This window comes from Cucumis sativus, chromosome 1 (assembly GCF_000004075.3).
Source record: "Cucumis sativus cultivar 9930 chromosome 1, Cucumber_9930_V3, whole genome shotgun sequence".
Classification (NCBI taxonomy): Eukaryota; Viridiplantae; Streptophyta; class Magnoliopsida; order Cucurbitales; family Cucurbitaceae; genus Cucumis; species Cucumis sativus.
Genome location: NC_026655.2, coordinates 24,987,689 through 25,015,443, shown reverse-complemented (window position 1 = coordinate 25,015,443; position 27,755 = coordinate 24,987,689). Strand labels below are relative to the sequence as shown.

The 27,755-nt window shown below is 35.5% G+C and overlaps 3 protein-coding genes, 1 long non-coding RNA gene and 2 other non-coding genes across 6 annotated transcripts; 5 read left to right on the top strand and 1 right to left on the bottom strand.

The window, feature by feature from the left end:
• Positions 1–295: 295 nt before the first annotated feature.
• LOC101218274 (serine/threonine-protein kinase EDR1) lies at positions 296–10,650 on the top strand. Its single transcript, XM_011661638.2, has 14 exons — positions 296–1,041; positions 2,702–3,115; positions 3,525–3,628; positions 4,958–5,226; positions 5,309–6,103; positions 6,278–6,318; positions 6,877–6,945; positions 7,456–7,556; positions 7,726–7,804; positions 7,888–7,986; positions 9,323–9,391; positions 9,492–9,541; positions 9,921–10,097; positions 10,205–10,650. Exons 1-14 carry the CDS (start codon positions 604–606, stop codon positions 10,338–10,340), a joined length of 2,841 nt encoding a protein of 946 aa, XP_011659940.1. The 5' UTR covers positions 296–603; the 3' UTR covers positions 10,341–10,650.
• Positions 10,651–11,135: 485 nt separating this feature from the next.
• CYP (cytochrome P450 CYP72A219) lies at positions 11,136–15,600 on the bottom strand. Its single transcript, XM_011661637.2, has 5 exons — positions 15,136–15,600; positions 13,507–13,724; positions 13,011–13,255; positions 11,940–12,327; positions 11,136–11,785 (listed from the first exon to the last, which is right to left on the bottom strand). The coding sequence occupies exons 1-5, from the start codon at positions 15,407–15,409 to the stop codon at positions 11,357–11,359; spliced, it is 1,554 nt and encodes a 517-aa protein (XP_011659939.1). The 5' UTR covers positions 15,410–15,600; the 3' UTR covers positions 11,136–11,356.
• Positions 15,601–18,376: 2,776 nt separating this feature from the next.
• LOC116403359 lies at positions 18,377–19,906 on the top strand. Its single transcript, XM_031884266.1, has 2 exons — positions 18,377–19,410; positions 19,680–19,906. Exon 1 carries the CDS (start codon positions 18,478–18,480, stop codon positions 19,345–19,347), a length of 870 nt encoding a protein of 289 aa, XP_031740126.1. The 5' UTR covers positions 18,377–18,477; the 3' UTR covers positions 19,348–19,410; positions 19,680–19,906.
• Positions 19,907–23,499: 3,593 nt separating this feature from the next.
• Positions 23,500–23,663, top strand: LOC116401859. The gene has a single exon (XR_004214262.1). It is a non-coding gene; the product is annotated as a U1 spliceosomal RNA (small nuclear RNA).
• Positions 23,664–26,125: 2,462 nt separating this feature from the next.
• Positions 26,126–27,430, top strand: LOC116403358. Its single transcript, XR_004216092.1, has 2 exons — positions 26,126–26,408; positions 26,678–27,430. It is a non-coding gene; the product is annotated as an uncharacterized LOC116403358 (long non-coding RNA).
• LOC116401870 lies at positions 26,211–26,374 on the top strand. The gene has a single exon (XR_004214273.1). It is a non-coding gene; the product is annotated as a U1 spliceosomal RNA (small nuclear RNA).
• Positions 27,431–27,755: the final 325 nt, after the last annotated feature.

Here is a 27,755-nt window from a genome sequence, read left to right as displayed (position 1 = left end):
TACTTACAAAAAAAAAAGAGAATTATATTTTATAATGTTTTCTGTTGGGAAAAGAAGATGGATGGTTTTGCTCAAACAGGCAGATTATATTGAATTTAGTGCTGAGTTGGGGGGTTGTGATTGGGCAGTAACGGTCAGTGCGGGGAACAGTCAGCGTAGATCTGTTGATTAGTGGAATGTGAAAAATTGTTACCATTTACTGAATTTCGGCCACTTCATCCGTAGACACACAAACCAACACGTATAAAGAAACTCACTACGCCCATATTGACGGATATAAAGACGAGTATGCGCAAAAAGACACAACGTAGCTGCGCAATTTTTTCTTCACGCGGTAATTCATTTTCCCTCCCAAGTTCCAACCATTCTCTCTTGACCGTCGTGACCAAGAAAAGCAAACAGCAGATAGAGAAAGAGAGAGAGAGAGAAGGAACAATCGAGCAGGAGACGGGACAGAGAGAGTTTAGAATTGAGTTTTGAGGATCAAAGAGGAAGAATCGGTGGTTTTAAAGAGAGGAGTTTGAAGTTGGTGGAGCTGTGGAGTGATTGAAAGTGGCTGAGGAAGTGAAGGGAAGTGAAGGAAAGAGAGATTGAAGAAGAGGGATGAAACACATTTTCAAGAAGTTTCATATAGGAAGCAATCACGAGCCGAATCGGTCCAACGAGAATCCGTCGCCTGTAGCAGCAGCGTCGTCTTCACCATGTGTTTCTGATAACCGTCCTGCAACTGCTCCGGGTCAGACTTCCGGTAACTCTCCCCCCAGTCCTTCATCGTCGCCGTCGCTGGCAACAACTTCTCCAGGGGGTGGAAATGTAACTCAGGTTTCGGTACCTCCCAATCGGTCCGATTACTTTTCTTCAGAGGAGGAGTTTCAGGTTCAGCTTGCCCTAGCTATTAGCGCATCCAATTCGGACTTCCGGGATGATCCGGAGAAGGATCAAATTCGAGCTGCGACACTTTTGAGCTTGGGAAATCATCGGATTGATTCTACTGCCAGGGACCAGGGAGATGCTGCCGAGGTGCTCTCGAGACAATATTGGGTGAGATTCTTGCTTTCTGCCTTTCTGGGGAGTTCATTTTTACCAAATTTTGAGTATTAGCATAGTAAACAAAACCAATGAGATCAAGATTCAAGGACTGACAATAGTTACATCTCTCATCTCATTGCATTACGCCACCTACACCCATGTCCAAGTGCGCGGAAGTTGTAATTTATAGTCGTACTTGGCCACCGTGCTGCTTATTAACTTTACATTATAAGCATGCTTAGTGGGCGAGAATTCGGGATATCATTTTTTGCTTCCTCTACATTTCATCGTGTCTGAGATAGTTCATTTGTGAGAAATAGATTTACTACGACTAGCATTTCCATTGGTTTAGACTAACTACGTCAATAACTGAAATTGAAAAACTATCATGAACACAAAATCATCAGGCACCTGCATAATCTCAGAGTTGTTCGGTTAATGGGAAAAAATCATGACCCCCTTTGTAAATAACTATCTAACAGAAGTTTAAAAGAAACATATTTGAAACAAGAAGTGTAGAATTAATTGTTTTCAGTTAATTTTGTTTAAGAAAACTAGTTGCTTGTTATGTTTGCAACACTTTCTAGTCAATCCAGAAGGCATTTGCTGCATCAATATATTGTAAAGTATACATTGGTTCACTGGTAGTAAGTGTGGTCCTCGCCCCTTTGAGTGGGGTTAAAGATCAGTACTTGAATCCATGGAAGGATATCTTTCTTGAGCCCACCATTTCTCCCATTGCGTACGCTGAGTTGTTGGAGATGGTAAAGAAACTTATTTTTGGGAAGATTAGTGGAAATATGCCCCTATACTATACGTTTCCTCGTTTATATCTTTTGTCCATTTTCAACGATTGTTTGATCTCTGATTCTTTGGTTTATGTTGTATTGATCCCTTAGAGGTTTCCTCTTGCAAATCTTTCTTTTGTCACTTTTTGGATCCTTCTTACACTAGTGTGTATGTCTTGATATCTTGGAGAGGATTAATTCCAAAGAAACTCAAGTTCTTTACCTGGAAGTTTTATTGGGTCGTGTGAACACTATGGATTGACTCTTGAGGATGTTGCCTTTTTAGTGGTCATTTTTGTTGTATTCTTTGTCAGAATGCAGAAGAAGGTCTGGATCACCTACTTTGGGCTATCGGTTTGCAAGACTCGTGTGGAACCGTTTTGTTTCGTAGTTTGGGGTTGTGCATGCTCACCAGAGGGGTATCAACAAAATGATCGAGAAGTTTCTCGATCTGCTTGCTAACTAGTAATATTGGTTCTTGTGGCTTGATGGGTGTGTGCTTTGTTATGAGATATTTGGGGAGAGAAATAATAGAGGTTTTAGGGTGTGGAGAGGGACCCTTGTGATATTTGAGTCTTGGTGGGTTTTCAGGTTTCTATTTGGCCTTTGATTTCAATGACCTTTTGTTAGTATTCGGTAAGAAACATTTTACTTAGTTGGAGCCTTTTTCTTAAGAGTTTTTTGAGGGCTGTTTCTTGTATTCTTTCGTTCTTTTCCCAATGAATGCAATTGTTTCAATAAAAAAACATGGGTGGATCTGGAATTACCACAGCCTTGTTAGACATTTTCTTTTTCACGTTGCATTGATATTCTTTATACTTGCTACTCTAAATTGTAGGAATATTAGGTCTTTAACTAATATTATTTTTTTATTGCATTTTAAGGAATACAATGTGCTTGACTATGAAGAAAAAGTGGTCAATGGGTTTTATGATGTTCTTTCTACGGATTCAGCAGTCCAAGGAAAAATTCCATCGCTATCTGATATTGAAGCAAGCTTTGGTAGTTCTGGCTTTGAAGTTGTGATGGTCAATATGACTATTGATCCTGCTCTAGAAGAGCTAGTGCAAATTGCTCAATGTATTGCAGATTGCCCTGGGACTGAGGTCAGGGTTTTGGTTCAGAGGCTTGCCGAGCTTGTTATGGGACATATGGGGGGACCTGTAAAGGACGCCCATTTTATGCTAGCAAGGTGGATGGAAAGAAGCACAGAGTTAAGGACTTCTCTTCACACCAGTGTATTGCCTATCGGTTCCATTAATATTGGCCTCTCAAGACATCGTGCATTGCTTTTCAAGGTTGGTAGTTGCAAATGTCTCTTAAATATCTGTTGTATCATGCAACCTCATCTTTATTAAAGATTAAGATGTAGTACTATGTGTGGTCAGGACTCATGATGGCTTATGTTAGAGCTTTCCCATGTGAAATAGCTTGTTCAGGGTAATAAAGCATGTGGTTACACTGCCAATATGGATAACTTGATAAAGTTCAGTTTTCTTTTTAACATTGCACCCTTTAAATAGAGGTCCTAGAACCCCAATAAGGTTTCAGGAAAATAAAAACTATAAAATTGTCTGGGTGTGACAAATTCCAGCAACACTGTTTTTAGTGGTATATTGTTGTATTACATTATCTAAAGCTTTATTATTGTTAAACAAAAGCTTTACTGACTTTATAAGAACATATCACATTCTTCTCTGGATATAGGTGTTAGCTGACAGTATCAAGATGCCTTGTAGGCTTGTTAAAGGTAGTCACTATACCGGTGTTGAAGAAGATGCTGTCAACATTATAAAGTTGGAGGATGAAAGGTATACCCTTGTTTTCTTTTGTAAACCTTTAGATGCTTGGGGTCTTCTCTTATTTCATTAATTCAATTAAATGTTTCTTGTCTTAAAAGGGGTATATTCGTTTTCTGTTTCATTTATTCATTTACTAATGGTGAAATTGAATTTAAATAACTGGGTAAAAGAGTTTTCTGTTTCATTTATTCATTTACTAATGGTGAAATTGAGTTTAAATAACTGGGTAAAAGAGTCATACGTAATAGATACTATTTTGTTTGGGTAAGATAGTTAGGTGTTCATTCTTATTGAAGCTTTCTTAGATAATCTGTTCCATTTGACACTTTCAGTTTGTTTTGTTTTTTGTAAGTGCATATAATTAAATTTGCCTTAACCATTAGCTTAAGCTTTTGGGTGAATTGGTGTTTTAAAATAGTATCAGAGCGGGTGACCTAAGGAGGTCATGTGTTCAAGCCTTTGCATTGTTGTTTCCTCTCGAATTAAAATTGATTTCCATGGCCTTTCAAAATTTTCAAGCCCACAAGCAAGGAGGAGTATTAGTGGATATAATTAAATTTGCCTTCAACCACTAGCTTGAGCTTTTGGGTGAACTGGTGGTCAAATAGTTTTTTATTTTCTTTATTCTAATTAATGTGTCACAAGTAAACATACCTAGTCTGAAGCATCTCCCGTGTTTCCTGAAAGATCTTCCTGTTTCATTATTTACAAAGCTACTTTGTTATGGGTTAATGCCATCAAAGCGTTGCTTGCTGGATTATGGTTTGAAAGGAACTTAAGGGTGTCCCATGATAAATTCCTTCGGTGATCAGATCGATCTGAAATTGCAAGGATCAATACCTCTAAATAAAGAATTTAGATCAGTTTCCTACTTTCCAAGGATCAATCACAAGTCTTCCGAGGCACAGGATTGTATTTTTAATCAAGTTTCCTACTTTCTCTCTGTTCTCTCGCTTCACCTTAGAGAGAAAGATTAGTGGTTATCAATGAAAAGTTTTTTGTGGGCTTCGTTTTTTGTATGTCCTTGTATTCTTTCATTTCTTTCCTAATAGAATTATTAAGAAATTTTATTTTGTACAAGGAACCAAACTTTTCATTGAAAGAAAACTTTGCCAAGAAAATCTATTATAATCAATTGGGAAGCTTCTTTAACTCTCTTGCAGTTATTGGGGTTTCTTTCCCCTTGGAATTTTGGTGGTTTAATTAAACAAAACCTTGTTTCTTATTCATGGAAACTAAAAATGAGAATGATCTAATACCAGGCCTAAAAGGCTCATTTAGTGTTATACACAGTTTGGCCAGAATCAATTTATATGAATGTTTAATTTCTGCTTTCAGGGAGTTTTTGGTTGATCTAATGGCAGCTCCTGGAACACTTCTACCAGCAGACATATTTAATGCAAAGGACACTACTAACTTTAAGCCTTACAACCCTAAAGTAAGCAGAATTCCTTCTCTTCACCACTCCAATGATGTTGGAATTTCTTCTGCGAAACCAACATCGGGACTTGAGGAAGGCAGCAGTCAAAACTTTGGAGCAGAGGCCATCTCACTGATGGATGGGAAACTGGGCTATGGAAGGACAGAGTCTGTGCCATCAAGCTCAGGTGTGTGTAGGATGAAATTTACATTATTTCTGCAGCACCTGCTAGATTAACTCCAGATTAATGGAAAATCTTTCCTTGTTAGGTACTGGGACTTCTCGATACAAAGGGGCCCATTTTGGTGACGGTAATGTTCGACTGAATGTCAATGTAGTTCCATTTGGTCAAAGTTCCGAGGATTCCAAAAATCTTTTTGCGGATCTTAATCCTTTCCTAATAAGAGGAACTGGAAAAAGTTTCATTCCTAACAAGTTCTCAGATAATAAAAGTGAGGAGCTCCAGAAACCTACTATTGGGCATCCTCCTGTACCATTATGGAAAAATCGGTTTGCTTTTAATGCAGTTCCCAATAAAAATGAGTACGATTATATGGAGGGCCGTTTTCCAAGAATCAGCCGTGGGCCTAATGATCAAAACATGGCATTATCTTCTTCCAATTCTACTGGCTCTGAAAGTGTTAAACCTGGTGGTTCAGGAACATCTAATGACTTGAGTGCATCGGTTAGAAGTGCTGAAGTTGGAAGTTCTTCATCAAATATGTACGCACAGCCGGCATTTGGAATGATGGAGCCTAATATTTTGCCCTTCATTGACGAACAGAACAGAAAGTCCAATGGAGAACATTCTGGAAATACAGACATGGAGGATGAGAAGGTAGATGCTGTTGATGGACGAGACAATTTAATCAGATTTGATAACCGTAGAAAGTTCACATACGAGAGATCTGTTGGAACCAATTTGATATTGAAGGATTCGGGAAATCCTGGCCTATTGGTCAATCCAAGTTCAAATAGGTTTGAGCAAGTTTATGATGATGTGGACGTAGGTCAATGTGAAATCCAATGGGAGGACCTCGTTATTGGTGAAAGGATTGGACTAGGTACGTAATGGCTGATAAGAAACACAATATTTATTACTTGAGTGGTTGCTCCTTGGTCAAACTTATTTTCAGATTGCTCTCTTTTGAATTGTTTAAACCTTTGCAATAGTTTACCATTACTTCCCTGGAAATTTTCATTTGTGCTTATTTTAATTTCACGTTTTCTACATATAGGTTCATATGGAGAAGTCTACCATGCTGATTGGAATGACACAGTGAGTTATATTAAGTCTATTTCTATGTTATTGCATTTTGTAGCCAGTTTTCCAATATTAAACTTAGCACATTCATTTTTTCATTTCTTTAGGTTCAATAACTTGTCTGATCCAAGTTGATTCTGGTAACTCCCCAGTGTCTTGTTATGATAAAATGCCTGACTTATTATGTTGAAATTATCAACTACCATTAAATCTAAATACTCGACATTGTCAAAGTTGAACATAGAACCTCTAGCTTTGATCAGTTGTTACCATGTTCCAGTTATTTAGAAAATTTAATTTCAAGCTGTTAACTATATTGACAACAGGTTTTTCCACGTTTTTAACCTATCTGTTCTCTCTGTGTCGTGCTTGCTTGGTCAGCAAAAAAATTTATTGTTTGTCTTCCCGCTCTCCATCACACCTCAATATCTAACAAATCTTAATAATTGAATTCTTCCTTCCTTGCTCTTTGGTCCTTGACTTCTTAAAAATTTGCACATTCGTATTTAAGTAATATCACACTTTATTGCGTTTCTAGCCCTAACATCCTGATGGTAATTGACGGATTTGCAGGAGGTTGCTGTGAAGAAATTCTTAGACCAGGATTTTTCTGGTGCTGCTTTAGCTGAGTTCAAAAGAGAAGTAAGTGGAGCAGTTACTTCCATACAAATAATAATTTATTTTTAGATTAAATAATATTAAATTTACCTTCACTCATCAACTTCTTTTGTTTAAATTGGTATTTATCATGGTATTAGAGCATGAGCAAGTAGTACAAGGAGATTCTGTGTTCAAACTTATGTAATGTTATTTCCTCCTCAATTAGTATTGATTTCCACTCGTTGGATCTTTTTCATTTCAAGCCCACAAATAGGGAGAGAGTTAGATGATATAATATTAAATTTATGACTCATCAGCTTAAGTTTTTAGGTCAATTGGTGATTTAACAAGACAAAATGGTCAAAATATGAAAATTTTCATGAAGTTTGGTGTTGCTTCATATGGGCAATCTGTTTTCTTGTAACTTGAGAAATGCAACTAATATGAAAAAGTAGTTACCAGGAGTGCTTATTATACTTGCATCTTGTTTGAGTTTATGTCTTCAATCAACTATCTTTGACTGTGGACTCACATTATCTCTTGTGATGTAAGGTATTGATAATGCGGCAGCTGCGTCATCCGAACATTGTTCTTTTTATGGGTGCTGTCACTCGTCCTCCCAACCTTTCCATTGTTACTGAGTTTCTTCCAAGGTATGAGTTCAATTTTGCTCAAGTTTCTCAATAGGTAAATTGCCACTCCTCCCTCACCCGTAAGAGGGAAAATTATAATGAATTAAAAGGAAGAAGAAAAAAGTTTAGACTATACGTGCTTTTGTCTGTTTTTTCTTACTGAAGTTTTCTTGATGCAATCGAACTCCAGAGGAAGCTTGTACCGGATCATTCACCGTCCAAATTGTCAAATTGATGAAAAGCGCAGAATAAAAATGGCCCTGGATGTGGTATATGACTAATTTTGAATATCTTATTTCAAATAATACGTTTGATAAAAATATCATCTTCTGAGTTCGTTGTACAATTGCAGGCAAGGGGCATGAATTGCTTGCATACAAGTAATCCAACAATTGTTCACCGAGATCTGAAGTCACCAAATCTTTTGGTTGATAAGAACTGGAATGTGAAGGTATGACAAGTCTCCTACTGCTGATGTTTTTTGTCTATGATTATGATTATATTAATTACTACTTTTGTGACTTATTCACCAAGTTCTGAAGTCAGCCGAAAATTGTCCTTTAAAACGAATAAACGAATGTCATTAAGGTCATGGAATGTGCAGAAGACAACAGGGAGATTAAAAAAGAAAAAAAATGCAATAAGGGTACATTCAAGGGGCACCCGACTTTTGGTTAATCAAGAAAAAGTACCAACAAAAAATGAAAGGTGAAGTTAAAGAGAGGCGATAAAGTGATCTGGCCAAAACTACCTCCTAGACTCTATTAGTTACAAATTATTTGGCTATATATTTTGAATAGATATTCTAAAAATAACTAAAAAATCAAACGGTCTATTTATTTTGAATAGGTATTCTAAAAATAACTAAAAAATCTAACAGCCAAAAAGTAAATAATATTTGTTTTGAAGTGGTAGATTCGAAACGATATCCTCTGTTACTGTTAGCTATGAATCATAGAGACATGTTGAGATATCCACGAACTAGAAAAATGAAACCAACCTTCCCAAGTCTTGAAAGGTTCTCTTTTCCATCTCTTGCAACCTTCTCCTTAGAAAGCTGTCAATTTCAGTGTTGTTTCTATGTCCCTTTCCTTTCACTTCCCTTGACCTATTAAAAATTCAGTTAATGTTGAAATTAACTGATGTGCCAGTCTTAAATGGTCTTCTTGGCTTTGTTGCTTTACATGTTGAAATTAACTGATCTGTGCCAGCCCACAATGCTGGCTTTCGGCTTAGTTAAGTCATCACATTGAAATATACTTTGAAAATATCTCAGGCAGTTAGCCTGTCTCTAATAATGTCTTTTTCTGAAGCTGCGGAATCCTGGGGGTGCGTCTGTTTCTACTTATGCTTTCTTTGGTTTGGTATTCTTGTTTTTGTATGGCTCTTCTACTCCATCGTTCTTTCATTCTTAATACTGTTTTGTTTTTTTCTTTTTCCTTCTAAAAAGAAAAACTAAATCTTCTTTACTCCACCCACACTCAGAAAAAGAAAAAAGAAAAGAAAAGAAAAGAAAAATAAATTTTTCCGAAGATGAAGGCACATCGAGTACCAAACTTAAACTATGCCACAGGGCATGAACGTGTGAATTTGCAGAGAAAGTTTGAGTTTGTCTTCTTCAGGTAGAAAAAAAAAGCAAAACAAGTATAGCCAGCTCACTTAGCCAAGAATGTAGGATGTTCGATCTGTGTGAGATCTATGGATGATATAGACTTATTACTTAAAAATAGAAGGAATGTTATAATTTGTAATTGCATTTTCTCTGGTGTGATTTCTTCACCGTGTAGGTGTCAGATTTTGGGTTGTCACGCCTAAAGCACAATACATTTTTATCATCCAAATCAACTGGAGGAACGGTGAGAAGCTAAGAATGTTGATCATTACTTAAATGTTTTCTTCAGATTTACTGTAAACTGCAGTACATGACTGGTCTCTCGTTTGCTTTCTGTATGTTAGCCTGAGTGGATGGCACCAGAAGTTCTTCGGAATGAGCCTTCAAATGAGAAGTAAGTTGGAGTTATGATAGTATTTCTTAAGTTTATTTTCAGTAATCGTTTGAACATGGGATTTATGGTATATTATGCTCGATCCTTCTTTATTTCATTATAATATGGGATTTTAATTCATAGTTGCTATTTTTCTTTTGGGTTTCCCTTACAAAATAGTAAACCTCATGAGGTTTCGGTGGGAAAACATGATTTTGATCATAATAGTTAATTTAAAATTAAAAAAAAAAAAACAATTTATCAAGTTAAGAACCATCTATAAAATTCAATGGGAGAGGAAAAACATGCTCCCAAACTAAAATCCCGTGAACGATGGCTAAAATGCAGAGATGAGTTAAATTATCTCAGGGCATGAACAGATTGTTCTTCAAATGCACAGGTGCGATGTTTATAGCTTTGGAATCATTCTATGGGAACTTGCTACATTGAGACTGCCTTGGAGTGGGATGAATCCTATGCAAGTTGTTGGAGCTGTAGGTTTCCGTAATCAGCGACTCGAAATACCCAAGGAAGTGGATCCCACGGTTGCAAGGATAATCTGGGAATGCTGGCAAACGTAAGTTGTGTTTTTCACCACTCTTTTCTACTTCACATCCAAGTTATAATATTCATGTTCCTTTTGTTCATCTGTTGACTGCTTTTCCATGCTATTATTATTGTCAGTGATCCGAACCTGCGTCCCTCATTCTCACAATTAGCCAACATTCTGAAGCCACTGCAGCGGCTCGTCCTCCCACCACATTCGGACCAGCCAAGTTCGTCAGTACTGCAAGAGATCTCTGTAAATTCTACACCTTAGATTGATATGGCTCATTTTTCTCAAGTGTGAATAAGGAAACTTCTTTTTGGTTTCCCTTGAGTGGGGCTGTATTGTATATTTTTGAAATGTAAAAACAAAGTATTTATAGAAAAGAGAAGAAAAGAAAAAAAAAAAAAAAGGTTGTTGAGGTATATAACATGGATAAAAATGTAATGCTGTTGCTACAAAAAGACGGTAGCTCCATATTTTGTTTTTGTACAGTCGCCTGCTATTGGTTTGTGCTCAAGAAATCAGGCCTTGTTCTCTTTCACCCTTTTACCCTTCAATAATAAACATGAATTGAGTGGAACTTCTCGTTTTGCAATTTGACAGTTCATCAGAAAAATCATGTTTTGGCCGATGCAAGCTTTGCATCGACACAAATGGGATTTCCCCAACTTTAGGTCCAAGATTTGGTATTTTATGACTGTGACATAACGTTATTCTTGTTTGTCAATGCTTCTAAGAGTAAACTTTGTCTTCACAAACTAGTACGAATCATTTCAACATGTCTTGTTCTCACTTATATACTTCTTGAAATTTCTAGGAGGTTGTCTAAATAGAAATTTTGGAGTTCATGTAAATGAAACGAGCATCTTCTTAGTATAGTTATAAATTTCTTTGTCTAAAAAATACTTAAAATCGATAGTGGCTGTCAATTCTTTTAAATTTTTCTTAACCATACTTTCATGTTATTATGATTATTTTTATTTAGATGTGGCATCGACTAATTCATATACCTTTCTTGAACTCAAAATATCAAATGATGCACAAAATATGTGACTAATATTGAACTTAAATAGCAATATTTGACAAACAATGTATCCATTTATAATATTGACAAAGATGATTGTTGGTTGGTAACAAATGTCGAGATTACACTTGACGTTTCAAGCATGTAAAACTAATTCTTGATGATGATTTATTTGACAGAGAAGCATTTAAGTCTACTATAACCTATCTTTCCCAAGAAGAGAAGTAACACAAGTTTGCATCTTGATAATTCTTGTGACTAACTAAAGCTTATGTAGGATGATATGAGCTCCATGCTGAGGTTGAGTAGTTAAAATGGATATAGGAGCATGAGTATAGGAAGGAGAAAGCTCAAATGAGAAGTGTTGTAAAATGATGGACAATGCAATTTTGGCTTCAATCATAGCAAAATTTTGTCCAATACATATTCGAGGACCCCAGCCGAAAGGGAAGAATCCGGTTTGGTTTTTGGTTGCTTTTGAAACTCCCTCCGCAAATCTTTCTGGATTAAATTCATTTGCATCTTCACCCCAAATCTCTTTATCAAGATGGATAAGAATAACAGGGAAGCTCAACATCACTCCACTTGGAAATGTAAAATTTCCAAGCTTTGTTTCTCTTTTAACAAGCTTACGACTAAGCACACTTGCTGGTGAGTATAATCTCAAAACCTCGTTCAAAATCATAGTTACCTATGACATTGTAAAAGGAAAACATGTTATTAATATGACATCAAGCAAGATTTTCGAGTCATACCTATGTTTTCTTGATATCCAATACTCGATAGAGAATCTAAAAAAACAGAAAATAATTAAATATAAGGAGAGAAATAATCTATCAACTCACAATTTTTAGTCGATTTAAACCATCAAAATCTGGTTTGTTGTTGCCAAAGACTTGTAGGACTTCAGCTCTTGCTCTATCTTGCCATTTTGTATATGAACCCAACAAAATCATGGTCCAAACTAATAGCACTGCTGTGGTTTCTTGGCCAGCAAAATAAAAAATTTTGCATTCTTCAATCAAATCATTTATGCTCATTCCAAGGTTCACATTTCCATGTTCTTTAATTTCATTGAAATTTGATTCTAAGAGAATGCCTAAGAGATCATCACTTTGCATAGTTTCACCTTCCTTCATTGTTCTTTGCCTTTTATCGATAACATTCATGAGCATAGTTTTTATTTCTTTAGTTATCTTTTTCATTCTATTGTTGGACTTTGTTGGTAGAAACCTGCAAAAGGATAATCATCAGATGAAATAGTGAATTTATGATATATAAAAGAAAAAATGTTGAAAGTATTTACTAAAATTTATTTCATATTCTATTTGATAAATCTAAAATTTTGCTATATTTGACAAATATTTTAGTTCATTTTGCTGTGTTTTAAAATGTTTTAAAAAATACATATATGTACAAATAAACAACTATGATTGGTGTTGTATATTTTGAACTTTTTGTTATATTTACGTTTTTTTGTAAAGTTAACCTTACCATCATTCTTCCTAACCTTTAATTTTCTCACTTTTTTACGTAATTTTATTTCAAAAACCAAATAAAATTTTGAAAATTAAAAAAGGTTTTTGAAAACTTATGATTTTTCCTCTAAAATTCTGTCAAGACTATATGTGGTTTTAGAAGGTTGAAACTTAGTTAAATACACGTTTATAAGAAAAGTAAATCATGAATCATCATAAATAAAAAAAAAGTATAAATAATTGATGAAATCTATCCATATGTGACCAAATATATGTTTTATCACGTCCTAAAAGCTTTTAAGACATTTTTAAAATTGTCGCAGAAAGCAATACTTGTAATAACGTCAATCTCAAAGTTAGAAGTTCGATTCTTTCATCCCACATATTAAAAAACAAAAAAACTGACATTTTTTAAAATAAATGATAAAGTAAATTTACCTCCGTCCTGGTATGTAAACAATATTACTAGCTTGAATGGTCAAACAAATCAATTCTTTGAAATGATTAAATATAACTTTTCCTTCTTCGTAAGTACTTCCAAATGCTGTTCGAGAAATGACATCCGCCGCCAAATTTTGTAAATAAGGCATCACATCCAATTCACAAGATCCATCTTTTGATACCATTTTTTCCCATGTGTTAATCATCTCATTGCAACTCTCAAACATTGTTGGCACCATGTCCTACATGATAATAACTTAATCAAGAGCATATATATGATAGATGATGATCATTATTTATCCACGTACAAATTTTAATAATCAATTACATATATGAATAATTAGGGTATATATAGTGATGAATGTTTAGATATTTGGTAAAGAGTCTCGTGTGAAGACCTGCAGTATCATCGTCAAAATAAACGCAACTCAACTACTATATGAATCTTGAAGTTAAAAATTCGATTGAAAGAGATTGAGGGAAAGATATATACCTTCAACTTCTCAAAATGAAAGGCATGGTTGACTATTTTTCTATGTTTAACCCATTTTTCTCCTTCATGATTAATAAGTCCATCAAAAAGCAACTTAACAAGAGGGTTAATGGTTGGCTTTTGAAAGTCATTGTATAGAGAAAGAGCAGCTTTCAATTGCTCAGGGTCCATGATGAACACTCTTGGAATTGGTCCAAGCCATACGAATGAATTCTTCCCTACATTTACATATATATATCCAAACACACTTTAATTATTACTATGTGTAGTTAGAAATTATATATAGTCAAATTAGGCAAATACACTCATAAATGCATTGAAACGTATTATTCTTGTTTGAAAGGTAACTGAAAAAAGAAGAAGCAAAATTACAAGAGAAATAATGGAGAGCCTAGCTAACAAGTGGGTATTAGAGCCTTAGGTGGCCCTAATTAACTTATTATCTATGTTTGGTAGAGTTTTCTAGCGTCCAACAAAAGAAATGGAGAGCATTTAGAAGATATATATATGTAACCACGGTGGTTGAGCTTGTGGCGAGCACAATGAGTATTTGAAGAGAGACTCAATAATCCTTTGTTTGGAGGGAGGATTGTTGGGAATGTGATAAAAAAGTTCTACATTATCGGGATATATGAGATGATTGCAAGTTTATAATTAAGCACTTACAAGAAATGACAACTATCTCTCATGATTTAAAATCTTTTGGTTTCACCCAAAGCAAGGCAAGTGGATATTGTCAATATTCTTGTTTTTCTTTTCTTTTTTAATGCAACATACAAAATAGAGAATTGAACCTCGACTTTTTGAAACGAAAATCTTGTCAATATCATTGAGTCAAGCTCATTTTAAAATTTGTTGAATTTGGTAGAGTTGTTCTTCTCATTTTAGTCAAATTGGTTAATGCAAAAGGCCTAGCGAAAGACAAAAACCCGTATCAAGAAATTTAAGATAAAAATTGTTTCAAAGGAAAGATATATAATATTTGAGCCAAAATGTTACTATCAATTTTGAAACAAAAGATCGATCTTCTATCCCTATGTTGTATTTTTTTTTCACAAAAACAAAGAGAATCTTAGAGATGTGCAAGTAAAGACAAACTATATCAAACTAAAACATAGAACATCATATTTGTATATAAATAATAATGAACATACAAAAATGAAAAATATTTAGGTACATATCTATTTACTCACTCAAATTTTCAACTATAATTATCGATTTCTTAAAACTCAATTAGCCAAAAACTATATATTTTTAATTATACTCTCAAACTTTCAATAATAGTAATTGAATCACTAAACTTCTAAAAGTGTTAAAATTAGACTCTCAAGTTTATAATAATTATAAAAATTAAATCTACAAATAGAAATGAACTAATGGACTGACAAATCGAGTCCGACCGATCAAACCGAGAAATCAATAAAAAAATAAAAGAAAAGGTTTTTGAAAAATTTCAAATCGATAAAAAACATTTCTAAGCGTTAAATTGACCTGATCAGATCAACCCACACTTACCATAGATGTTAAGATTGATTTGAACAGACCAAAAACTTGTATAATCAAAACAATTAGCAAAAAAAAAGAAAAAAAATGAAGAAAACGATCAGAGAGAGATGAAAATACAATTACCATATTTCTCAATGGTATGATGTATGGATGGGATGACACGTGGAGCAATATCATGCGAGAAGTTCATGGGTTTGGATTTAGCTTCTTCCGACATGGCGACTAAGTCCTTCAAGTCGCCGGAGTAAAGACGGTAAGAATTTCCGGCGAATCCTTGTTCTCTCAAGCACTTCTCAAGTTTCTTTGGCGTTAACCAAATCCAGTTCAAAAACCTCCATCCACATCTCAATAAACACACCATAAACACAAACCATATCATCCAATTTCTGAAGTCCATCTTTAGAGAGAGAGAGAGAAGTATCGAGAGAGAGATGGAGTTTTGAAGGCAGCTGTCTGTTCTTTATAACAAACAGAAGAAGTATGGACAAAACTGATAACAAACTCAAACCATTGGAACAATATCACTCGTGAATTTAGCATACGTTAGCTGAGTCCTTCTCAATTTCGTACTCTTTGTATTGATATTAGTTTTAGAAGAGACCTATCTAGGGTCAAGTTTAAATTCTACTCTTTACTAATTTATAAAGTCTCCGTCGTTATAATTTTTGGATCCGTCACTGATTAGAATTTATTGTGTTACCTAAACTTAGTATGGTGGTTTTCTTTTTGTATATTTACCTTTTAAGTTTAGTAAAATATTATTAACATCCTAGTTCAACCTAAAACAATGTAATAATATTGCCGGGAGAAGTAACATTGTGTATAGACTTAAATATATGACCTTTCTGGACCTACTCGAATATCATATTTACTTAAATGACCAATTAATCTAAAACTTGTGTTTTTGAATTGATCGATAATTTAAAATCGAGAACGTACCCACATTTCAAAAAGGTAAAAAAAACATGTTTCGTTTTTTCTTCTTCTAAAAGATGTCGATTTGATAAAAGTTTCTTAATTTCTTATTTTATTTTATATAAGCTAGGAATTGACTCAATTTTTAAAAATATCGATAAAAACGTAATTGAAACGTTAAAGTATAAAATTTAAAAATACGAGGGTTGTTAAATATTGGCCTAGTTTTTAAAAATTAAAACCTAAAAAACAAATAAACATTTTCAAATATAGCATAAAAAAACCAAAAAATTCAACATGCAAATATTTCTATGAAAATGAAAAGTTATATTTGTGATATTTTCAATCGTTTCGTGTTTCAATTTTCTAGTTAACAAATGAGGTTATATTTTATGCAATTTGCTTCAAAACGATTGAAACATAGAATATCTATTTACATCTAAACTTTTATTTCCTTTATTATTTTAAACATTATTCTATCTATTGTTAGAGAAAAGGGCAAAGAAAACCAAAGTTTGAGTGAACTATTTTGCTTCTCAGTTCAAGTAGACATTATCAATTAGAGATTTTTTGATTTGTTGTGTTTTCGTTTTCATTATTCTATTTATTGTACCATTGGAAAGAAAAACAAGAAAGTTGGGGAAAGTAAAGTTTGCGTAAACTATTTTGGTTAGCCATTAAATTGGGTAGATATTATCTATTTTCTTTGTGGTTGTAATTATTGAGAAAGTGATGTGAGAAAAGAAACAAAAGTCGAATGTTTTTCGGGCTACATCCATCTATTGTGCAATTACCTAATTAAAAATTGTCGTAAACTTATTAATAAGTTTATGCACGATAGTGAAACTTAGTTCAATCATAGCCATAATATGCAAGCATCATCCAATAACTTTATCATTATACTCAATCACACAATTAAATAAAAAAATGTGAAGGAACGTAGACGATTCAAGTGCAACCTAATTAGATATTGCTCGGAAAATTCATGTGGCTTATTATGATCATAAATTTACATTAATGTGGTGGGAGTGATGTGAGAATTAAAATTACTTTTCGCTAGAAACTTTTTATTACGTTAAGTATGAGCAAAATTCATCGCATGATCTAATGTCCGGGTTGCATTTAGTGTGTTATATATGTGATTTTTTACCAAGTTGGTTCATGGTTGAGCCCTTGAGGTTTTTTTAATTGATTGGTTTATAAATATTGTCTTTATTTTTTGTTGTTGGAGTGTTTTTTCTTCTTTCTCGAGAAGATTATTAAATTAGATCAAAGTTAATATAAAATCGAGTGGATGATGAGAATTTATATCCCAATGTAAATTTCAAAGAAATGGACTTAATCGTAGTCAACAACTTAAAAGATTATAACTAATCTACCAACCTCAAGAACTGTTGTCATCAAAAACTTGGCTTATCATACAAACTAAGACTATTTAGTCCAAACTCATTATTAATGTAAATAAGGTTTAGTTATTTTGGGTAATGATATTAATGTAAATAAAGTAGGTTTAGTTTATTTGGGTAATTAACCTTGTATAAATACACTCCCTTTGATCAATCAAATACATCAAGAGAATATTCTTCAGAATATACTTTCACATGGTATCAGAGCTAGGGTTTTTCATCTTAGCCGCCGCCGCCGCCGCGCGCCGCCGCCCACCCGTGAAAGTCTCCGTCTCCGTCATCCTCATCGCGCCTCGCAGCCGTTCCGTCATCGTCATCCTCATCGCGCCGCAGACAGCTTCGATCTGTCTCCAGCCCTTCCGCGCGCCTCGCAGACAGCTCCGATCTGTCTCCAGCCACAACATCGGCGTCGCGCCGATCAGCAGCAGCCTCGGCATCGCAGCAGCCTCGGCATCGCAGCAGCCTCGACATCGCAGCAGCCTCGACATCGCAGCAGCCGTTTCCGCTCCGATTCATCTCCATCCGCGAGGCAGCCGCACCGTTTCCCCTCCGATTCGTCTCCATCCGCGAGGCAGCCGTACGCGTCACCTTCCGATTCGTCTCCATCCGCGAGGCAGCCGTACGCGTCACCTTGCGGCCGCCGTCCAGATCTGTACCGCAAGACCTTCCGCCGCTGCCGCCATTGCTCTTCCGCCGCTGTCCAGCCGTCTCAACCGGTTCTGTCTCCGTTGAAGCCAAGGCCGCCGCGTGAACCTGTACCGCAAGGCCTTCCGCCGCTGCCGCCATTGCTCTTCCGCCGCTGTCCAGCCGTCTCAGCCGGATCTGCCTCCGTTGGAAACCCTATCTTTCCAAGTTTCTTTGATTTCATTTTTCGCAGATCTAGCTCCGTCTTCCACTCTGTCGATGTTTCGAAGTTCGTAGATCGATAGATCTTTTGTAGATCTACACGCTGATCGTGGTTTCTTGTCGATTCGGTCTCTGGTGACAGATCTGCACGGTTCAACACCAGATCTGACGAATCCTTCAGCCGTTTGTCTTCAAGTTTTTTTGTTGTTTGTCTCCGTTCCCAGCCGTGCACCCCTGAATCCAGTCACGAATCAGTCAAAACTCGGCCGAAAATCCGCATTGTTAACCCCAAATCAAAATGGAGAGAGACCATATCTTTAGACCCATTTCTACCATACTTGATGGTACAAATTATATCACATGGGCAAATCAAATGAAAAGTTTTCTTATTGGAAGAAAACTATGGCGCATTGTAACTGGCGACATCACCAAACCAACTGCAAAGGAAGGGGATAACACATTCATTGAACGTCTCGAAGATTGGGACAGTAAAAATCATCAAATTATCACCTGGCTTGGTAACACCTCTATTCCCGCTATACATGCACAGTTTGATGCCTTTGATGATGCTAAAATATTATGGGATTTTTTGTCTACACGCTTCAAGTCTATTGGTTTAGCCCATTATTACCAACTGCACAGTACACTTGTAAATCTAAATCAAGATTCTGGTCAGTCTGTTAATGAATATTTGGCAGTTCTTCAACCCATTTGGACTCAACTTGACCAAGCGAACATCAGCAAAGATCATCTTCGCCTTATTAAAGTCCTTATGGGATTACGTCCAGAATATGAATCTGTTAGAGCTGCTTTACTACACCGGAATCCCTTACCCTCATTAGATGCAGCTATTCAAGAAATTCTGTTTGAAGAAAAGCGTCTTGGCATCAACTCTACTAAACAATCTGATGTTGTCCTTGCTAGCACATACACTCCCAACAGAGCCGCAAATATGTTTTGTAAGAATTGTAAGCTCTCTGGTCACAAATTTAGTAACTGTCCTAAAATAGAGTGCAGGTACTGCCATAAACATGGCCACATTCTGGATAACTGCCCTACCAGACCACCCCGACCTCCTAGCACTTCCACAAAAGAGAAAATTTTTACCAAACATGGTTCCTCATCTGTTGTTGCTGCGACCTCGGATGATTCATCCCCATTCAGATAAGTGATCTTCAGAGCTTATTGAATCAACTAATTTCATCATCCTCCGCTCTGGCTGTTTCATCAGGTAATCGATGGCTTCTTGATTCTGCCTGTTGTAATCATATGACCTCTGACTCTTCTCTTATGTCTACGTCTAGCCCCACAAAATCTTTACCTCCTATTTATGCTGCTGATGGTAATTGTATGAACATCTCTCATACTGGTACCATTGATACTCCCAGTGTACATCTTCCCCATACTTACTGTGTTCCTAACCTGACCTTTAATCTAGTGTCTGTTGGTCAATTATGTGATCTGGGCTTAAATGTTTCATTTTCTCCCAATGGTTGTCAGGTTCAGGATCCGCAGACGGGACAGACGATTGGAACGGGTCGCAAAGTGGGAAGATTGTTTGAGCTCACATCACTTCGGATTTCATCTCCTTCTTCCATCTCTGCTTCGGTCACTGATTCTGACACATATCAGTGGCATCTTCGTCTTGGTCATGCTTCCTCTGAAAAACTTCGTCATTTAATTTCTGTTAACAATTTGACTAATCTTACTAAATTTGTTCCTTTTAATTGTTTGAATTGCAAACTTGCTAAACAACCTGCCTTATCTTTTTCTCAATCCATCTCTAATTGTTATAAACCTTTTGATTTAGTGCATTCTGATATTTGGGGTCCTGCCCCAATTACTACTGTTCATGGTTATCGCTACTATGTTTTATTCATTGATGACTACTCTCGATTTACATGGATTTACTTTCTAAAACATCGTTCTGAATTATCTCGCACATATATTGAGTTTGCTAACATGATTCGCACTCAATTTTCCTCTCCCATCAAAATTCTTCGCACTGATAATGCTTTGGAATATAAAGATTCCATCCTTCTTTCTTTTCTTTCCCAACAGGGCACTATTGTTCAGCGCTCTTGCCCTCATACCTCTCAACAAAATGGACGTGCTGAGCGCAAACATCGTCACATTCTTGACTCAGTACGTGCCCTCCTTCTTTCTGCCTCTTGTCCAGAAAAATTCTGGGGTGAAGCTGCCCTTACATCAGTATATACAATCAATCGTCTCCCTTCCTCTGTCCTTCAAAATACCTCTCCGTTCGAAAAACTATATGGTATTTCTCCCGACTATTCTAAACTCAAAGTTTTTGGTAGTGCCTGCTTCGTTCTGTTACATCCTCATGAACACAATAAACTTGAACCACGTGCCCGTCTCTGTTGCTTCCTTGGCTATGGCACCGAACACAAAGGATTTCGTTGTTGGGACCCTCTTTCCAACCGACTCCGGATATCTCGGCATGTCACTTTTTGGGAACACACTATGTTCTCTCGTTTGTCCTCCTTCCACACCTCCTTCTCTAGTCCTCAATCTTTCTTTACAAACACCTCCTTCACCTGCTACTGCAAATCTGGATCCACCGTCTGTCTCCGATGATGTTCCTGAATCGCCACCTGCTACTCCTCTTCGTCGCTCTACCAGGGTAAGAGAACCTCCCCCTCATCTCACTGATTACCATTGTTTCCCTTGTTGAACCCACCTCTTATCAAGAGGCCAGTATTAACCCAGTATGGCAGAAAGCAATGGATGAAGAATTACAGGCTCTTGAAAAGACGCACACTTGGGACTATGTTGATTTACCTCCCGGTAAAAGACCATTGGTTGCAAATGGATTTACAAAATCAAAACTCACTCTGATGGAACTATTGAACGTTATAAAGCTCGGCTTGTTGCAAAAGGATACTCACAAGAATATGGGATAGACTATGAAGAAACATTTGCCCCTGTTGCCCGGATGACATCTGTTCGCAGCTTGTTAGCTGTTGCTGCTGCCAAACAGTGGCCTCTTTTTCAGATGGATGTCAAAAATGCATTTCTTCACGGCAACCTATCTGAAGAAGTGTATATGAAGCCACCTCAGGGAACTTCTCCTCCTCCCAACAAGGTGTGTCTCCTTCGTCGCGCTCTATACGGTCTAAAACAGGCTCCACGAGCTTGGTTTGCCACGTTTAGCTCCACCATTACTCAACTTGGATTTACCTCCAGCTCTCACGACAATGCCCTTTTTACACGACAGACAACTCATGGTATTGTTCTTCTCCTTCTTTATGTTGATGATATGATTATTACTGGTAATGATCAACAGGCCATATCCGACCTACAACAATATCTTGGTCAACATTTTGAGATGAAAGACCTTGGATCTCTCAATTACTTTCTCGGTCTTGAAGTCTCTCACCGTTCAGATGGTTATCTGTTATCTCAAGCGAAATATGCATCTGATCTAATAGCACGCTCAGGAATTACAGACTCCACCACATCTTCAACACCGTTAGATCCTCATGTCCATCTAACTCCGTTTGATGGTGTTCCTCTTGACGATGCAAGCTTGTATCGGCAACTTGTTGGCAGTCTTATATACCTAACAGTAACTCGCCCAGATATTGCATATGCTGTTCATATTGTCAGTCAATTTATGGCTGCTCCTCGAACAATTCATTTCACTGCTGTTCTACGCATACTTCGCTATGTCAAAGGCACCTTGGGACATGGTCTTCAATTCTCATCTCAGTCTTCCCTTGTGTTGTCGGGATATTCTGATGCTGATTGGGCGGGGGATCCTACTGATCGACGATCCACTACAGGATACTGTTTTTACTTAGGTGATTCTCTCATCTCATGGCGTAGTAAGAAACAAAGTGTTATATCTCGTTCCAGTACGGAATCTGAATATCGTGCTCTGGCTGATGCTACAGCTGAACTTATATGGCTTCGGTGGCTCCTTGCCGATATGAGTGTCCCTCAACAGGGTCCTACCCTCCTCCATTGTGACAATCGTAGTGCCATTCAGATTGCTCACAATGATGTGTTTCATGAACGTACAAAACACATTGAAAATGACTGTCACTTTGTTCGTCACCACCTCTTAAGCAACACCCTCCTCTTACGTTCTGTTTCTACTATTGAACAACCTGCGGATATCTTCACCAAAGCCTTGCCATCTAATCGATTTTGTCACTTACTTACCAAACTCAAGTTGATCGCTACTCTACCACCTTGAGTTTGAGGGAGGGTATTAATGTAAATAAGGTTTAGTTATTTTGGGTAATGATATTAATGTAAATAAAGTAGGTTTAGTTTATTTGGGTAATTAACCTTGTATAAATACACTCCCTTTGATCAATCAAATACATCAAGAGAATATTCTTCAGAATATACTTTCACACTCATATTTCTTGTTTTCAAGATTCCACTTTTTAGTTCATTGATTTGGTTATACCGGTTTTAGTGATTAAGTTTATTGCTCGATGTTCCATCTAAGCTAAATATTCCTTTGACCTTTTCGTCTTCTTTTCAAATGAATGATTCTAGAAAGATTGTTCTTCTCTATTTGCCCAAAGTGATTGCAATGACTTTCGAGCCATACATCATTATTATGATTAATTTCCACTCCTTTTGATTGTAATAGGCAAATGAATTGTTTTTTCTAAATGGTAAAAAATAACTGACAGTCTATTAACGTTTATCGTTGATAGAATCCAAAATTTTACTATATGGTGTAAATATGAAAAATATTCATATAACTGAAACCAAAGTATTTATTATCCATAAATTATAAATAAAAATACTTTAAATGACAATAGATATCTATTGAATTTATATTGAAAGATAAAATTTTGTTATACTTATAAATAAATTAGTTCATAATGTTGTATTTAAAAACAAACCATCATATTATATCATTCACTATACTAAAAATAGAATATAGTAAGAAAAACGCATTATTTAATATATATTATAATTTAACAGTTCAAAACTAATATTAAAACACAAAAATGGAAAATGTGAAAGGTAGTGCCTCTGGCCCATTAATAGATCCGCCCATACATCCACGTCAGGTTAAATTAAACAAAAGTAATATTAGACAACTTTATCATTATTTGAAAGCATTTGTTATATTTACTTCTGAATCAAAGTAAGAAAATAATCCAATACATTACAAATCTAATATGGATTGAAAAACTCAAATACTTAAAAAGGAAAAAATCAAATGCATAAACCTCAGATTGAGATTTGAGAAAAACCCACATCGGCTAAGTAAGCAGCAGGGGAACCTTGGATTGTACTATAAATAAATGACAATGGCTAACCTTGAAACATACTTACCTGGACGGGGTCAATGGACGATCAGGAAGATCCATGGCCTAGGTTGGTGACCTCCATTGCACATACCGGAGGGGTGCCCGCCTAAGGTCTGCCCAAAGTGGCAGAGCCTACGTCATAATTTGTGGTAGTGGGGGCCTGCGTTCGCGCGGCCCCTTTCCAATACTCCCAGTATTAACTCTTTCTCTTTTCAAGTACTTCTATATATATGATTGTGTATTGTGTTTACTTAGTTGTGTAAGATTTGAGCATTGCCTGTTTGGTTGATGAATGATATGGTGTGTGATTGGGGGTTCTTCGAAGATGGCTGACTGGGGTGGGCACACTTTCATTGTTTGGACTTACCAGTCTCGTTTGTTTGATGAGTGGCGGTTCAAGTAGTTGTGTTATCTTTTTGTTTGTTTGTTTGACTTTATAGGTTGAGATTGGAAATGAAGGGGGTATATGTTTAAGTTTGTTTTAGAAGTTTCAAGTCTCTGAATCATGACGAAGGTCGATAGAGAAGAGAAATTGATCTAATGGACACGTCGAGAGATGTAAAAAACAAGCGGAATGGAAGGAACACAGTTGAAGAAAAAACTTTAATCAACAAAATGAATAATAATTGCTCTGATACTAATATCATTTGTTGAATAAAGGAGTTATGTATTCCAGTAAGGAAATAACTCCATCTTAATTAACAATGTAAGCCAACAGAAAATGACAAGATATTAGTTGTAATAGAAAGCTAACATATTTATAAGACTCTTATTACACATGTTTGATGTGCTTCTCTGTTTGAACTTGAGATGCCTTCTACCTCTCACCTCGTCTTTAGTCTCTGAATTTCATCTTTTCCTTTTATAACAATAATGGCTTCTGAAAATTTGAAATTGTTTGGTCAATCTGAAACACATCCATGGAACTCAAGAACTAAGGGAGGGTGTTATGTTTTTATGCTTGCCTTACATTTTGTTCACCATCTGTTCGAAACTTGAACCTTTCCATTGTAGGATTTTGTTAGTTCTAAATTTTCGTTAATATGTCTGAATTTCTTCTATCTTTATTGGATGTATCGATACTTTCATTGGAATCAACGATCTATAGTTTCGTTCAAAATGACATTTTATATTTTTGTAAAAGTAAAACCTTAAATTTCTGTCAGTTTGGATCAAAAAATAAGAAAAATTTAGAATTGGAAAGTTAAATGAAGAATGAAAAGGTTTTTTTTTTGTATGTATGAGCAATTTTGGATGCGATTTGAATCTTAAAAAATAAATGAAAATCAATATTTTGTTGACAGATGCCTCTTCCATCCTGAAAATTGAAATAATTGGAGCCTAATATTCATTTTAATCTTGATTTTGTGACAATAAATGATAATACATGCTTGGGCTCCAACCATTTCGCAATAGGTTAGACACATCCCTAATGTGACGATACATTTCAAGCGGTGGTAGAATGTCACGACGTAAACAGAAAGACAGAAAGGTGGTAGAATGTTAAGACGTAAACAGAAAGTCAATTGGTATATATATAGATAAATATATAAATATATAATTATATAACTTTTTATTTTCATTTTCATTTTCCTTATTTGAGTATGAACTTTAAACATGAACTTTCCTTAGTATATCACTAACATTATTTTGTATGCACAGTTACAAAAACTATAACATGAAACAAATGTTGTTTCAAATTAAAACTCTCTAAGTGTTTGGAGAAGGGTTAACGTTATGATATTCCTAGTATTATAATTGTCTTAGTGTTGATGATAGTATGTGTTTAAAGGAAAGATTATGATTAGATAGTGTTATGATAGTATACATTTGAAGAAATAATTATAATAGAGTTATGATAGTATGTGTTTTGGGAGGATTGGAGAAGAAGTGAGAATAATCAGAGAAGAAGTCGAATAGTGAAAAAGAGATAAACGAAGGATTATGGAAAACCTAATTCTTCCCTAAACGTGGAATGAGCTAACATAACCTACTCCATTCATAGTCCAAGGGCAAAACACTCCATTAATTGTTTTATGTGGATCAATTTGAACATTTTAATTTGGAAGTCATTCATGCATTCCATTTTTATACATAATAAACTTTTTCAAATGTTAAATCAACTTCTTCAAATATTAAATCAATAAAAATGGATAATTAGAAGATTAAGCTGATTCTATTATGAAAGTTTAGGTTTAATCAATTAAATTACAAGTCACACATGATTATCCAACATATGTATAATGTATTGAAGAATGTAAATAGATACAACTCTCATAGTTAAGGCTTTTAGGTGTGTAGATCCATAATTTTCCAAAAGTTTATGTCCTACCCAAGATTGACATATTGAAATGATACATATTTTTTTAAAAATAGATGTAATTAATTCTAGATGTCTACAAACCATGATAACCATTTAGGCTCCCTTTCTAAGCCATTTTATTTCTATTTAATTAAGTCATTAAAAAATTAGTTGTTTTATTATATACTTTTACTATTTAGCTAAATACATACATACATATATATATATATATATATTTACCTTTAAAGTATATACACAGTGATAAAAGACTAAAAATAAAAAATCAATTATTTCTCTTACCTCAGGAGCATACAATAACGGGTGACAACCAATGATGAGGTGATGATTGAGATTCCCACATCGGGGAAGCTTTTGGCAGGGAACTCAAACTGTAATATAAATATGAACGATGGCTAACATTTAAACATACTTACCTGGACGGGGTCAATGGGCGATCAAGAAGATCCATGGCCTAGGTTGGTGACCTCCATTGCACATACCGGAGGGGTGCCCGCCTAAGGTCTGCCCAAAGTGGCAGAGCCTACGTCATAATTTGTGGTTGCGGGGGCCTGCGTTCGCGCGGCCCCTTCCCAATTCTCCAGTTTCAACTCTTCAATCTTCCAGGTATTTCTTTCACTTATATTATTTCTTAATAACAAGTTCAGAATTGAGAAGTAGATAAATACAATAGTTATAGATGGCGAATGTTAAGTAATCGTGGGGCGTTTGATTTCGGGACCTTTATTATGGTTTTGGGCCTTTGATGGGTTGAAATAGAAGTTTAACATTTCCAAGAACGGCTGAATTTCTTGGAAAATCAACTGAACCTGAGATTAGTAAGTTTACATTCTGGATGTTTTGGTTTGATGCAATTTTATTCATGTATTCTGAAGCTCAAAGTCCAAGCACGAACGATAATTTCCATTCATGTGAGAGTTCGAGGCTTTGAGACTGATTCATAAATTTGGAAGGCTCCTTACTAATAAAAATGGATTTTTCACCTTAATCTAAGATTTAGGTGTTTTTTGGGTTCTACTCAGAATATCCAAATCCCCTTAAGCTAAGAGCCAGATCCTTCATGGCATAACTTTCTGCATTTAGGTTGATACCAGTGGTATGGTTGCTTTATTCAGGCGGGGTGATTCTTTTTTGTGGTTATCGAACTTCTGATCCTTGATTGAGATGGAATCTATTTTCCCCAAAATCAGGTGAAGTGGAAAGTATGAAAGACTTGATATTCTAGTAGCCGTGGAAGTTCTATGTTCTAACATCTATCGGAATTTTTAAAATTCTCAATGTCAATGAAAATGTTCTTGAGTCTCACTTTTACGAAAACGCCAATGGAAGTGTTAATATCCAGTTATATTCAATTTTACGAAAATGTAAATGGAAGTATCAATAAAATGTTCCGTTGATTTAAAATGTAAATCAGAAAATAATTTTTTTGTAAGTAAAGTTAAAGGCTTAAAATATAAAGTTCGTATCAATTTTTCATTTTGGTGTACATAATTTGTTGCCACAAAGTTAGGGTCCGTTTCTAATGTCCATAAATTTACTTTGCGACTCCAATAGTCTTTTGTCTATTGAGCCTCAATGCTCTCAAGTGAGATAATGTAACTTATTGGAATGGATCCAAGTTGGGAGAATGATGTAGTAATAAAAAGTAGTGTATGGATGCACAAATCAAATCTATTATAAGAAATTGTAAGTAACAATTATGGGTTTAAATATTTATATGAAGCGATTGAGTTTTGAAGTAAAATACTTTTAATTAACACATTCCTTTGATAAACAATTCTATTAGTGAATTTCTTTAATTTGCTATCAACTATTAGTAAAAGAATTTAAAAATGATAATAATTATTGTCAAAAGTTAGGTAATAACAAGTATAGGTGATTGTGACACGTCTTCAAAGTTAGGTGGAGTTATTGAAAACATTGGAGGAGTTATTGAAAACATTGAAGAAAGAG